This window comes from Rhinopithecus bieti, unplaced genomic scaffold, assembly GCF_001698545.2.
Source record: "Rhinopithecus bieti isolate Rb0 unplaced genomic scaffold, ASM169854v2 scaffold_30862, whole genome shotgun sequence".
Lineage (NCBI taxonomy): Eukaryota > Metazoa > Chordata > Mammalia > Primates > Cercopithecidae > Rhinopithecus > Rhinopithecus bieti.
Window position 1 is genome coordinate 852595 of NW_016813281.1, and position 15551 is coordinate 868145.

A 15551-nucleotide genomic window follows, 5' to 3' on the forward strand; every position below is an offset into this window, starting at 1 on the left:
ATCTTCCACAACGTAGCCAGAACAATCTTTTAAAATCAATTCTTTTTTTTTTTTTTTATTTTTAGATAGAGTCTCACTCTGTCGCCCAGGCTGGAGTGCAGTGGTATGATCTTAGCTCACTGCAACCTCTGCCTCCAGGGTTCAAGCGATTCTCGTGCCTCAGCCTCCTGAGTAGCTGGGATTACAGGTGTGCACCACCACACCCAGCTAATTTTTGTATCTTTAGTAGAGACGAAGTTTCACCATGCTGCCCAGACTGGTCTTGAATTCTTAAGCTCATGCAATAGGCCCACCTCGGCCTCCCAAAGTGCTGGAATTACAGGCATGAGCCACCACGCCTGGCCAAAATCAATTCTCTTTTATTCTTTCTCCCTCTCATTGACACATACACATCACTTAAAACCTTTCAATCACTTTGCATGTAAGATAAAACCCCAAATCATTAATATATACTAAGTCAAAAGAAATTCTGAAGGACAAAAGCATTTAGAAAAAAAAAGTTTACTTACAAAAACACTTGCAAAAGTATACAAGTGAATTTAGGCTTAGAAGAACTGATACATCAAATGCACACACACCAAGGTTTACAGTTAGTTGCTTCATGGTAGGAAAACGGCAATTTTCTCATATGACTGCCATATGACCCCAAGCTCCCACATATCTTCAAACTGCAGCATTACAAAAGTCAGCAATTAAATTGTAAAAGAGTCAGTAATATATGGGAAATGCTGAAAGTTTTGTTCACTTTGGAGACTACAGATAGTGTGATACTGTTCTTTCACGGTTTATTTCAGAACACAAAGTATTTTGTTTTTCCTGTGGGATATAATGTGTACACTCACTCATTTTGGACACAGGACAAGATGTCAGTTTTGCTTTATATGAATAAAGCCCAGCATGTCTGGGTACTTCTTATACCAACTTCAACTTATGCCACTCGCCCCCTCATTTTCTACATTCTAGTCACATGACCTTCTTGCAGGTTCTCAAAGCTCTTCCCCAACATGCTGTCCCCTCTGGTACACATTCTCCTACGTACTTTACCTGTCAAACTCATTTTCCCAGATGCAACTTAATGTCACTTCCTCCAAATCCCACTCTAAATTGAGTGCCCCAACTATTCAATCATGGCACTATGCATTATCAGGTATGATGCTTTGGATGCAAATAACTGAAAACCAAACCTATCAATAGAGTTTTAATATCAGGGAGGCTTTTGGGCATGGAGAATAACAATCGCCACTATTTGTACTTTTGTTTAATGCTTGCTTTATAAACTTTAAAATGTATTAAACAGTATTTCTGGGAAATTCTGTCTGATGCCATCCAATGCAGTATTCACTAACCACATGTGGCTATGGAACACTTGAAATATGACTAATCTAATTAAGGAATTTAATTTCAAAAAATTTTAATTAATTTAAATTTTGGAAAAACTAAAGTATGCGAACCTATTTTTTCAACTGCAAACTTTATGAAATCTAAACACAGATCCAATATTTCCACTTAAAATCAGGCAACTGAGACAAGTGTATACATGTGAAATACATACCGAATTTTCAAGACTTAGTATTAAAATGTAAAATTATCTGAATTTTATATTGATTACATGTTGAAATGAGATTTTGGATATATCACGTTAAATAAAATATATTACTAAAAATACTTTTTTTTTTTTTGAGGTGGAGTCTCGATCCGTCCCCAGTCTGGAGTGCAGTGGGGCGAACCCGGCTCACTGCAACCTCCGCCTCCCGGGTTCAAGCGAGTCTCCTGCCTGAGTCTCCCGGGTAGCTGGGATTACAGGCGCCCACCACCGCGCCGAGCTAATTTTTGTATTTTTAGTAGAGACAGGGTTTCACCATGCTGGTCAGGCTGGTCTCGAACTCCTGACCTCAGATGATCCGCCCGCCTTGGCCTCCCAAAGTGTTGGGATTACAAGCGTAAACCACGGCGCCCGGCCTCTTCTGCAATTTTATTTAAATCACAAATACACTAGATCCTCTTACATGCTTCGAAGAACCAAAAAAAAAAAAAAAGACATGAATTATCACAATGATTACCGAATTAATTGTAAATTTTTTATTTAAACTAGTCACAAAGGTATCATAGGTATGACTTACACCCAACGGGGACCAAAAGATGAACTAATGATTGGGTTGCGGAACGAAAGACTGAATTATCCACAACAAGCTTGGGAAGACAACAGGATTGGCCAGGCCCATCCCAAGAGGTCCACGTCAGGCAGAGGCCCCGCCCACCGCGGGACCAAGCGGCTACGCCTTCCAAGCTTTCGTTTGGGGCCGAGCCAGCACTGAGGAGAGTCAAACGCCACATGGTTCCGAAGGTCCTGCAGGCTCTCGGGTCACACCCTACAGCCCTACAGCTGACACGCCAACGAAAGCTTCTGAACTGCCAACACCAAAATGGAAACACCGGAGCCACAGAGTGAGCTCGCGTAGGGCACGCTCCCGCGGGAGTGCTTCCGGGACAGGGGGCGGGGTCGCCGGAAGTGGCCCTCCGCCGTCGGCTGCTCGTTGTTTAAGCGGCTGACGGGAAGGAGAAGCCAGAGCTCTGGCGGCGCCGCGGGGCGGCAGTCAAGACCAGAGCCGGAGCCGTCACTCACCTCTGGACTAGCCTGAAGCGGAGACTACCGGCTGCGAAGCGGCGGGGCGAGACACTTGCTCGCCTTCTGACCTCATCATGTCGCGGGGCTCCATCGAGATTCCCCTCCGGGACACTGACGAGGTAAGTGTCGTGTATGGAGGCGGGTGGGGGCCGTGAACTTGTACGATCGCCCCCACCGACTTCACTCGACTTCGTTTCTGAAGCGAAAGCATCCTCCTTCCCTAAGAGCCCTGATCAAAATCCCTGGCCAAGGTCTGATCATCATCTTCTTCAGCCCCTGTGCCCTCTCGGGCAGGGAGCACCGCGTCTCTGCAGCCTCAGGGCCACTCGGAGAAGGAGTTCTTGAAAGTTCCTCTCCAGCCTATTCGTTTTTGACAGTGCGCTACTCGTTTCCTAACCAACACGCGGGAGCAGAGATGTGAGAGTACCCGATAAACTGTAAAACACCTTGCAGATTACAGAGGTGGGCTCTGATGTTACCGGGGTTTATATGCTGCTCAAGCTGAAGATCTTTCCCTGGGAATATATAGGAGGTCATCTCTTCTCCCTTAGAAACTCGAGTCTGTCATGGTGCACTATGTTCTCTATATCAACTCTCCTTCAGCGAGATAGCCCAAGATTTAGCCGCCCCTGTGTGCTGATAGAATTTAACCTCCTCTGGTTTACCTATGTCTCATTCATGGGTGGCCTGTGGCTTGTCTGAGTAAAGCTCTCAGCTTTGATGTTCAGTCTTCTTGTATATCTTATACTCCTACTTTTATTTTTTTGTTTGAGATGTAATATTGAGGTATAAAATTCAGTGGTTTTTAGTGTATTCGCAAAGTTGTGTAGTCATTGCCTCTAATTCCAGGACATTTTCCTATTATTATTATTTTTGTGCTTACAGTCAGGACTGACTGTTACACGCAGGTGCCACCTCCATGATTAATGTGTGCAGTGGCATTCAACTTTGCATGGCCTGTAGGGTCATGCATCTCAAGGAGTCAGACCTATGGCATGAGAGTCTCTAGGGTGCTTATCTGCACTTTACTTGGATTCTATGTTAAGTAGGATTTTGTTTTGTTATTTTTGAGTAAGCAGACCATTTCTAGCATTTTATAGTTCCAGTGATTTGGGGACAAGTAGCAGGTCTGTGCTCTTACTTTATTATAGTATTACCTAATTGTCACGTAGTCCTTAAACATTAACATGTATTAGCTCAACCGTATTGAAAGTGAACACGTACTCTATGTATATGCATGTTGATTATATTCAAGAAAAGCAGCACAGATGAAATTTGAATTTTAAAGCGGAATAAGAGTTAAGACCTACATTTTGTATTTTAGGTCATTGAACTTGACTTCGATCAGTTACCGGAGGGAGATGAAGTTATCAGTATTCTGAAACAGGAACACACACAACTGCACATATGGATTGCTTTGGCGGTCAGTATTCATGTAGCAAATATTTTTTATTTGTTGACTAGGAAAATACGTAGTTTCTGTTTTCAGATATAGTAATAGCCAGCTTGGCTGCATGATAGATTAATTATACCATGTGTATGGAAATTAATTGTGTTAATAATTTATGAAACAATAAGGCCATTTTCCTAAGTGATATGCTACTCTACTGGTGAATTAGTCTATGTTGGTAAAGGCAAAATTCATTTAAGTACTACTCTATATTGAATATGTGATTATTTAGTGCTTGTTCAGTGAAGGCTGGCTTATGGTTTATAGACAAGCTGAAAAAAAGGAAAGTGCTTCTGTGTGAACATTGCTGCTTAACATTGTTTCCTATAACAATAAAACATTTCCCTTAAAATATTCTAGAAAGTGATTAGGCTCCAGGAAAACCCCACGGAAGTTCTTTTGGGTGAAGTTTATCTCAGGCTTACGTTTTTTGTCCTATTTAGTCTCCTTCAATGTGAATCTTACTAGAGATTCTCAAGAAAATCCAGTCAGAAAGCCTAAAATTCTATATCCTCTACTCGCCAGCATCAGCTGCATAATGATGTTTCCTTTTTATAGGAATAGGAAATATAAATGTTACAGTCATTATTCCTAAGGAGATGTGCCACATTGCTTTCATACAAACATGCAGAAGAGTCTCCTAATATTGTCTTGAAGAATCAGAGAAATAGGTCTGGAATTGGGCTTATATCCCATGCTCAAGACTGCTCTAAGAGTTTCTTCCTTTTGGATGTGGATTTACAGAGAAGTATTTTCAGTGACAAGCAGTGCCTTCTTGACTTGAAGTGCCAAGTTTGCTTATTCCATGGAGACCAAGCCTCCTTGTCACACACATTTTTTAAAACCATACGGTAATTTAGGGGTGTGTGTGTGTGTGTGTGTATGTGTGTGTGTGTGTGTATATATATATTTTTTTTTTTTTTAAGTACATATGCCTTCCTTAACAGCACTTAAACAAAAATTAGAATATTGGAGGATTAGCGTGGCACCTGTAGTAGAATAGATTAATGAAACATTGTGGGATATAGATTTTTATAGGGAAAAGAATGTAGGCTTTGGGGTTAGATAAGTCTCGGCATGGCTGCTAACTAGCTATGTGACCTTAAACAAGTGATCTAACTTCTGAGCATATGTCTGCATTTAAAATATAGAGATGTTAGCATCTACCTCATAGAGTGGTTGTACAGATTAGAGAATATGTATATGAAATTCCTTTCATGGTATGTGACCAATGGTCAGTGGTTAGTAAATGGTGGATATTCCACATAGAGACAGAGTCTCTCTGTTTTGCCCAGGCTAGACTCAAACTCCTGGGCTCAAGCCATCCTGCCACTGCAGCATCCCAAGTAGTAGATTACAGGTGCATACCACCACACCTAGTGGATATTTCTTTTATTATTTATAAGTCAAACAGATGCCTAGAGAATGTATTAAACAGGCCCAAATCACAGATAATTTTTGGTAGATCTAGAACCAGAACCCAAGTTTTCTATTTAGAATTCTTCATATCTTTTACTATTGTTTTCTCTCTTAGGCTCCACTTGTCTGAAAATTTTAGTTAGAAATCAACTATTGCTAGATAAGTAGCAGATTGGGAACATTTTGAGTCATTCCAGTTTTTTAAACAGCTTTATTGAAGTCTAATGGATTTATAATAAATTGCACATATTTGACATTTACCATTTGATAAGTTTTATCATCTGTATATACCTGTGAAGCCATTACCACAATCAAGGTTAATGAATACATCCATCACCTTCCAAAACTGTCCTCTGTACCACTCCCCACAAGCCCCCCACCCCACCCCTAATCCCTGTGCCAGATAATGACTGATCTGCTTTCTGACACTAGAGATTGTTTTATGTTTTCTAGAGTTTTATATAAATAGGATCACACAATATGTACTCTTTTTTTTGGTCTGATTACTTTCGTTCAGCATAATTACTTTGAGATTTATCCATGTTGTAGCATGTATTAATAGTTCATTCCTTTTCATTGTAGGATAGTATCCTTTTTATGGATACACCACAGCTTGTTTATCCATTCACCTGTTAATCAACATTTTGATTGTTTCCAGTTTTTTGTTATTACAAAAAAAGCTGCTATAAACATTTATGTACAACTTTTTATATGGACATATGCTTTAGTGATTCTAATTTGTTTCATTACCTATAGCTGGAATACTACAAGCAAGGAAAAACAGAAGAGTTTGTAAAATTGTTGGAAGCAGCACGTATAGATGGCAATTTGGACTATAGAGACCATGAAAAAGACCAGATGACTTGCTTGGATACATTGGCAGCGTATTATGTACAACAGGCTCGGAAAGAAAAGAATAAGGACAATAAAAAGGATCTTATTACACAGGCCACCTTATTGTATACAATGGCCGATAAAATTATTATGTATGATCAGGTAAAAATAAAGTCAAATTTCTTTCCATTTATGAAGGGGGGAAAGCACATGAAAGCAAAATGTGTGTGAGAGCAGATTTTTTGAAAGAGTTTTTCTTCAAATAACATGGTTGATAGAGTCAAAAGAAGAAAGGTTCCTCATTAAAATTGGAATGCTTTGGTTTTTGTACTGTTTAAGTAATATGGGCGAATTTAGTACATAAAACTTGCTCCAGTAATTTTATTATCTCCAGGTGAATTTCAAGGATATTTTAAGGAATTAAAATTTTTCTTTTGGTCATTGTTACTGGCGCAGAAGACTTACATTTAAGGATAATTTCTCATTTTGTAATTAAGAATTGCTTGTTAGTAGCTTAAGCACATTACATTTGATAGGGGAATTTGCATTGTGCTCCACCTCCTTGCTATTTGGTTTTCACTTTAGTGTTACACGTTCATGGTATATGGGGGTAAAGTCTAAGATAATATATTACTTTATAGAACCATTTATTGGGAAGAGCCTGCTTTTGCCTCCTTGAGGGTGACAAAATGGATCAAGCTGATGCACAGTTTCATTTTGTACTCAATCAGTCTCCAAATAATATTCCAGCCCTTCTTGGTAAGTGATCTTTGGCAACATACTAGGAAACAATTGTTTTCAGCATATGCCTACAATAGATTTCTTTGTAATAGCTTCTTAATAACTCAGCTAGACAGCACAGTAGAAGAGCTTTATGTTGTTACAAATGAAATTACCTACAACAAATATTGTTGAAATTGTAGAAATAAAATATATACCAGTTAAGAGTAATTATTATTTAGGCCAGGCACAGTGTGATTTCAGCGCTTTGAGACCCTGTCTCGTTATACCTGTAATCCCAGCCCTTTGAGAGACTGAGGCAGGAGGATCACTTGAGACCAGGAGTTCGAGACCAGGATTTCAAGACCAGCTGGGGCAACATAGCAAGACCCTATCTCTACAAAAAATAATTTTTTCAAAAAAGAGTAATTGGTTATTCACTTCTGAAGAGCCAATAAGCAATCTCTACTTAGACAACTTGAAGCTATTTCAATTACTATTTTGTAACATTTTTAAAACTTTTTTTAAGTTCAGGGGTACAAGTACAGGTTTGTTACATAGATAGACTTGTGTCATGGGGGTTTGTTGTGCAGGTTATTTCATCACTTAGGTATTGAGCCTAGTACCTATTAGTTATTTTTCCTGATCCTCTTCCTCCTCCCACCCTCCACCCTCCAAAAGGCCCCAGTATGTGTTGTTCACCACTGTGTGTCCATGTGTTCTCATCATTTAGCTCCCACTTATAAGTGAAAACAGGCGGTATTCAGTTGTCTGTTCCTATTGTTAGTTTGCTAACTTCATAACATTTCACATAAAAACAGGAAGTTTTATTTTTAGACAAATTAATATACTTTTATGAAAACGAATTTTAATATGAAATTTTGTTCACTATTTTCAAGTATTTCTTACTGAGCGATGTATTTAACTTAGGTAAGTTAGTGTAAAGCATAATAGACTTGTGGCCTTTAATCAGACACTATGTTTATTTTTAAAAATCTTTACAGGTAAAGCTTGCATTTCCTTCAACAAGAAGGATTACAGAGGAGCTCTTGCTTACTATAAGAAAGCATTGCGTACTAACCCAGGATGTCCAGGTAAGAGAAAAATTTATGTCTAAACTGTGTATGACCCAGCTTAAAACATTGAGGATTTGTCAGTTGCTTATGACGTTAGTTATGAAAAGATATTGTTAGATTATTGAAGTATCAGAATCATGATTTTTTTTTTTTTAGTGCTACGTTTGAGTCAAAAACTGGATGGTAAGGCCAGGTGCAGTGGCTCATGCCAATAATCCCAGCACTTTGGTAGGCTGAGGCAGGAGGACCACTTGAGCCCAGGAGTTTGAGACCAGCCTGGGCAACGTAGTGAGACCCTGTCTCTACAAAAAATGAAAAAGTTACATCAGCATGGTGGCACACACTTGTGGTCCCAGCTCCTTAGGAGGCTGAGGCTGGAGGATCACTTGAGTCTGGGAAGTTGAGGCTGCTGTGAGCCATGATTGTGCCATTGCCTTCCAGCCTGGGCAACAGAACGAGACCCTGTCTCAATGGGAAAAAAATAGATAGGGTCTGGGTGCACTGGTTCACACCTGTAATCTCAGCACTTTGGGAGGTTGAGGTAGAAGGATTGCATGTTGGGCCCAGGAATTTGAGAGCAGCTTCCACAACAAAGTGAGACCCCCGTCTCTATAGAAAATCAGCTGCACATGATAGTGCTTGTGGTCACAGCTACACAAGAGGCTAAGGCTGAAGGATTGCCTGAGCCTAGGCATTTGAGGCTGCAGTGAGCCATGTTCATGCCATGGCACTCCAGCCTGGGCAACAGAGCAAGACCCTGTCTCAAGAAAAAAAAGTCTGGATAGTAGATTATAATATAATCTTTTTGCCCTATATTATTTTTCTTTCCAAAATGTCATTCATGTAGCAAATTTTTATTGAGTATGTGACAGGCACTGTTCTAAACCCTGAGAATGTAGCAATTAACCAAAGAAACAAAAGTTCCTACCCTCATGGAATTCAGTTTTCAGTGGGCAAGATAAATAGTAAAATATGTATGATGTGTAAGCTACCAGTAAGAGCTAAGGAGAAGAATAAAGCAGAAAAAGGGTATGAGAAGCATCAGGAGTTGCTTAGAAAGGATGACCAAGGAAACTCATCAGAGATAGTAACATTTGTGTGAAGACCTAAAAAACAACTAGAAGCCAGGCAGATATATAGGAGAAGACCGCTCCTAGAGAGAGAGCATAGAAGGTACAAAGGTCCAGAGGAAAGAGGAAAGTTTAAGGAAGAGTAAGGAGGCCATTATTTCTGGAATGGAGAAAGAGTGGGGGTGAGAAGTAGTAAGAAACGGGGTCAAAACTATAACCAGGAACTGACTAATCACATAGGGCATCACAGATTATTGTAAGGACTTTAACTTTTACACCGACAGAGACAGGAAGCCATTGGAGGGTGTTGGGCAGAGGAGTGACATGATCTGACCTATATTTAAAAGGATTGTTAGAGCTTTGGGGTTGAGATTAGAGTGGGGCTCAAGGGGAGGGGGTCAAGGACAGAAGTAGGGAGAGCAGGAAGAAGGCATCTGCAGGCAGGCAGGTCAGAGGTGATTGTGGCTCACACTAGGGAGGTAATAGTGGAGTTGGTACAAGTGGTCAGATTCTACATGTATTTTGAAAGGAGAGCTGATGGAGTAGATATGATGTATGAGACAGAGAGGAAGAGTCAAAGATAACTCCCTTGCACAAGCAATTGGAAAAGTAGTGTTATATTTTATTACATTTGGGAAATAGTTTAAGTGGAACTAGTTTTAGACATGAAAAGTTTGAAATACCTTTTAGACATATAAGTTGTGAAATTAAACAGTTCAAACTTAAAGCTTTTAGAGCTTTATCCTGAGCCTTGAGAAGAATGTGGCTATACAATCTGAGTCACGTAGCATGCAGTTGCAATTTCTGCCTTTTTTTTTGCTGTAAATAATTAAGATCAAATGGTGCCACAAATAAGACCCCCCTCACATGGAGCAATAAAATAATCTTTTTAGAATATAGCAATTTGTAACCAATCAAATTGCTGTAATATATGCACCTGGTGTTATATTTAAAAATGTTATAATCCTGCTAGAACTTCTCTGTTTCCCCCAAATAATTAAAACCTTAACTTTTTCACTTTGGAAAACGCTGATATCACTTATTTGGAGTCAGTACTTTTCCAGTGGCCGTTCTCACACCTTGCACCCCAGTAAACTCTATACTTAATCATATTTTCCAAATCCCGTTATTTAAAATTGATGAAGAGATCAGAAAGGCTGGAATTCAGGAAAGAGGTCTGGGCTGAAATCATGAACATACAGTGTATAAAGCTGTGAATGAGTGCAAATAGAAAAGAGGTCTGAAGGTGGAGCCCTAGAGCACTCTGACATTAAGAGATAAGGAAAATAAGGAAGAATCTGCAAAGGAGACTGAGAAGATAATAGCCAGAGGTATAGGAGGAAAATAGGGTGAGTGCATTGTCCTTAAAGGCAAATGTAAAATGTTTCCAGAAGATGATGACCAACAGTGTCAAATTCTGTTGTTAGGCCAAGTAAAATAAGGGCAGAATTGATTATTGGATTTAGCAGCATACAAATCCATAGTGACCTTGATAAAAGCAGTTTTACTGGAATAGTGGGGTGAGAGCTTCACTGGAGTGTATTCAAGAGAAAATGGAGGGGAAGGAATTAGACATAGCAAGCGTAGCTAGATCTTTCTGGGAGTTTTGCTGTCAAAGGAAGAACAGACATGATTGACAACTGGAAAGAGATATTCAAGAGAGGATTTTTATAAGATGGGAGAATGTTTATGTATAGATGAGAATGAATGATCCAGTAGAGAGAAAAAATAGGGGAGGGTTGCTGGAGCAGTATCCTTGAATAGATAAGAGGGCATCTAGTGACCAGTATGGCGATTGGCTTTAGATGGGAACTTGTTTGTGTTTTGGCATGGTCTTGAAATGAGGTAGCACATGTGAGCATAGCTCTGAAGGGAACAATGGTATGTGCACATAATCAGTCACATTTAAGGTCTTAGTGGAACTTTTGTTCTCTGTTTAAAAATCATTCTTCAGTAATGAGAAATTGAAGATATGGTTAGCAGCGTTGTTAGAAGACAAGAAAAATACCAGTATTATAGTATTCTGTTCTGTGGTGAGAAATGTGTCGGTGATAGGGGAGAGGGTTGGAACGTGGTATGATGTAGCCTCCAAGGAAACCAAGTTTGTGATAGATCAAAAGATTTTATAGTGTAGTTATACTGAGGTTAATTTTGGGGATTTTGCAACTCACGAATAGAGAATGTTTAAGCATTTTTGTAATTGAACCCTAAAAAATGCCCTAGTTTAACAGATTGAATGACTTCATTTTATAGCGGAAGTTCGTTTAGGAATGGGTCATTGCTTTGTGAAACTTAACAAACTGGAAAAAGCTCGTCTGGCATTCAGCAGAGCCCTAGAACTCAATTCCAAATGCGTGGGAGCATTAGTTGGACTGGCTGTTCTAGAACTCAACAATAAAGAGGTATGTAAGTGAAAAAAGTATCTAGCTTCTAACTGCTTTGTCAAGCCCACAGCCTCTTACCTAAAACTCTTGGAGCCAGATGTGTCTTAGAAATTAAGACTACAGATTACAGAAAGGTACCTGTACTTTGTAATGTATAATACCCAGTTATTGGGGCACTACCCCAAAAGCAAACTTCTATTTGTGTGGCAAAATGATAGACTGTTCACACTAGTAGGATAGTGTTATAATTCAGGTAGTATTGCCACCAAATGAGTTTGCTCCAAGATTACCAAAAAAAAAAAAAAAAAAGCTTGTTTTTTAGAGCATTTAGATTTCAGAATCTCAGATAAGGGGTTGTAGACTTGTATGTCAGTTTGGAATGCTTCCACTGCAAGTAACAAAAAACACATCTCAGTGCCTTAAACATAAGGGCTTTTACTGTTTACTAAACCAGTTGTCAAAGGTCTCAAATTTGATAGCTCCTTGTCATCAAACCTATGATTTTATATAATTCTGTCCTCCCTTCCTTAATGTGCAGCCTTTCTTCATCATGTCTGTCACCTCATAGTCACAAGATGGCTGCAGCATCTCCAGCTTCTCATTATTACATTGATCTTATAAAGAGGGAGGAAAGGGAAAGGATAAAAAGGCTTTCTCTTAGAGAAGCCCTGTCTTGTATTGAGACGGAAGCTCTCCATCATGCTTCCCTTTATGTATAATTGTCCAAAACAGGGATGCCCAGGTTTCTCAGCCTCAGTACTATTGACATTTTGGGCTGGATAATTCTTTGTTGTGGGGAACTGTCCCTTCCATTGTAGGATGTTTATTTTAACAGCATCCCTGGCCTCTACCCACTAAATGCCGGTAGCATTCCTCCAGTTGTGATAACCAAACATGACTTCATCCTCAGTTGAGAACCACTACCTTAGGCCAGAGGAATAGATTATCTGGACTGGTATAGGTCAGTCATGAGTCATCTCCCAGGCCTGGGGAAGAAGGGAAGGGAACTTTCCTTCCTAAACTCAAAAGATTTTCACAGGCTACAAAATCTGGATTCTGTTAGGATAAGTGATAAAATGGCTGTTGGGTAATCCACCAGTATCAGTCATATGAAGAAAACAACTCGGATCAATAAAACCAAAGGTGGTAAAGGCCAGACATGGTGGCTATCACCTATAATCCCAACACTTTGGGAGATCAAAGCGGGAGGGTTGTTTGAGCCCAGGAGGTCAAGGCTGCGGTGAGCTGTGTTCGTGCCAATGCACTCCATCCTGGGCAACACATGAGATCCTGTCTGAAAAAAAATAAAAATGAATATAAATAAATAAAAACAAAGGTGGCTTTTTTGTGGGAGAAGTAGGGGCAGGGACTAATAAAGTAGGTAAGTCTCAAGCAAGAACTGAACAAGAAAATAAAAAGAGGGAAAAAAAGTGACACACAAAAAAATTAAGGATTAAAAGGGAGATTTAATTACAAATGCAATACAGATATTTAAAAATCATAAGAGGCTTCTAATCCGTTTTAGTGTCTGATCTTAGGGTTTATAACCTTATTTCTTGTGACTGAAGAAAACTTTGAAAAGTGCTAATTTAGTATTGTTTTCACTCCACCTTGTTGCAATGTTTTCTTTTAGGCTGATTCCATTAAAAATGGCGTCCAGCTTCTTTCCAGAGCCTATACTATTGATCCTAGCAACCCTATGGTATTAAACCACTTGGCAAATCACTTTTCTTCAAAAGGTAGAAATCATTTATTTTAAATTCTAATTTTGTTTTCTATACTGCAATCGATATTTTATTTCTTTTTTAAACTTGGAAAGAAATTTGAAAATGTCAGATTTTTCCCCCCCTCCAAATTATAGAGTTTGTTGTATTAGTTACGTGGGGGTACATACGTTTGTTTATTCATTTATTTGCTTAATATTTATTGACCCCTATATACTGTACCCAACACTGTGGTGGTGATGCGGAGATGAGTAAAACATGGTTTCTGTACTCAAGGAGTTTAGTTTCATAGAAAAAGCAGCCATGTAAACAAATGTAAGTGTAAAAATAAAGGTATCTACTCATTTATGGTAGAGAAATGAGGAAGTGGTCAGGTGGCTAAGGTGAATTTTCACCAAGGCTGCAGAGCTTTTGAACTAGGTTTTTAGGAAGAGGTCACTAGAGAGTTGAAAAAGGAAAGACACACAAATATATGAAATAGTATATAATATTTTTATGGTAGGCAGTGCTTTGGATTCAGATAGTGGAGCATTTGTGTAATATCAGAATTTGGACATACTATGTAGGGAACAAGGAGTCACTGACGTTTTTGTTTATTTTGCATGTTGATCATGTTGTATTTTTTAAGTTGCCACTAATTCTGTAGAAGCAGTGGTATTTTAGGTTTCTTAAAATACTAAATCTACTGAGATTAGTGGCTCACGCCTGTAATCCCAGCACTTTGAGAGGCTGAAGTGGGAGGATTGCTTGAGCCCAGGATTTCAAGACCAGCACTGGCAACGTAGTGAGACCTCATCTCCACAAAAAATTTTAAAAATTAGCTGGACATGGTGGCACATACCTGTAGTCTCAGTTACTCAGAAGGCTGAGGTGGGAGGATCACTTGAGCCTGGGAGGTCGTGGCTGCAGTGAGCCATGGTGGCACCATTGCACTACAGCCTATGCGACAGAGTAAGACCCTGTCTCAAAAAAAAAAAAGTGCATTTTATGAATTTACTTATGTAATCTTCCCAGTAATTCTATGATGTAGGTAATCTTATTCCCATTTTGTGGATGGGTAAATTGAGGAAGAGTTAATAGTCTAAAGTCAATAATTCACTATGAAAGGAGCGTATGTTTCTACGGCCAGAGAGAGTAAAGCACTGTGGTGAATAGCTATGTGACCTTAGACTAACCACAGTGCTTTACTCTCTGGCTGTAGAAACATACTAACCTTTCATAGTGAATTATTGATTAGGCTATTACTGTTATAGCACTGAAAGGCAATTATTTATGGAGAAGATGGAAATGTATCTTACAGGTAAATGAAATGTTAGTCTAAGATAAAACAGCTATGCAAGCTAGTCTTATGAGTTCACTCAGTTGACTTTCTGATCTTCGTTCAGGATTATAGTAAAGTCCAGCATCTGGCCCTCCATGCATTCCATAATACAGAAGTGGAAGCTATGCAAGCAGAGAGCTGCTATCAGCTAGCTAGATCATTCCATGTTCAGGTAATTTTTTAACTTCTCTAAATGTCTAATCTTTTTACTTATGGTGTTTTAAGTCTTTCCAATACTTTTGTTCATATTGGTCTTGTTTTATTTTCAATCTTTAGGAAGATTATGACCAAGCTTTTCAGTACTATTATCAAGCCACACAGTTTGCCTCTTCCTCTTTTGTGCTCCCGTTTTTTGGTTTGGGACAAATGTATATTTATCGAGGTGACAAAGAAAATGCATCTCAATGCTTTGAGAAGGTTTTGAAAGCTTATCCTAATAATTATGAAACTATGAAAATTCTTGGCTCTCTGTATGCTGCCTCAGAAGATCAAGAAAAACGAGATATTGCCAAGGTACGTCTTTTTTTTAAAGTCTTAGCTGTTTACTGTTATCCCAAAACTTCCATTTCTCATTTCCTATTATTGCTAGTAGAAATATGATATAAACAGTTTTGTTAGCTGAGCTTGTTCCAGTTTAGATAACAAACAATGGACTTATTAAACAAACTTAAATAGCCCCCACTTTTAATTTTGACAACCTATTCATGGAATACTTCAGCTTAACAATCTCTTTTATCCCAGGGCCATTTGAAGAAGGTCACGGAACAGTATCCCGATGATGTTGAAGCCTGGATTGAATTGGCACAAATCTTGGAACAGACTGATATACAGGTGTTTGAGTAATGCTTTTTAATCTCCCATATGATGTGTTTTTTGTAAGCCTGGTGTAGTGTTTCTTTTCCACTTATACCTTTTTCTGTCAATCAT

The 15551-nt window shown here is 39.0% G+C and overlaps 1 protein-coding gene across 1 annotated transcript in view; it reads left to right on the forward strand.

Moving 5' to 3' along the window:
- The first annotated feature begins 2072 nt into the window (after positions 1 to 2072).
- CTR9 (CTR9 component of Paf1/RNA polymerase II complex) overlaps positions 2073 to 15551 on the forward strand; it is a 28826-nt gene continuing 15347 nt past the window's right edge. The window contains exons 1-10 of the mRNA XM_017847954.1: positions 2073 to 2745; positions 3951 to 4049; positions 6252 to 6491; positions 6971 to 7088; positions 8054 to 8143; positions 11449 to 11597; positions 13213 to 13309; positions 14678 to 14796; positions 14901 to 15137; positions 15366 to 15455. Coding sequence (XP_017703443.1) covers positions 2701 to 2745; positions 3951 to 4049; positions 6252 to 6491; positions 6971 to 7088; positions 8054 to 8143; positions 11449 to 11597; positions 13213 to 13309; positions 14678 to 14796; positions 14901 to 15137; positions 15366 to 15455 — 1284 coding nt within the window. The 5' untranslated portion in view covers positions 2073 to 2700. The remainder of the gene's footprint in view (positions 2746 to 3950; positions 4050 to 6251; positions 6492 to 6970; positions 7089 to 8053; positions 8144 to 11448; positions 11598 to 13212; positions 13310 to 14677; positions 14797 to 14900; positions 15138 to 15365; positions 15456 to 15551) is intronic.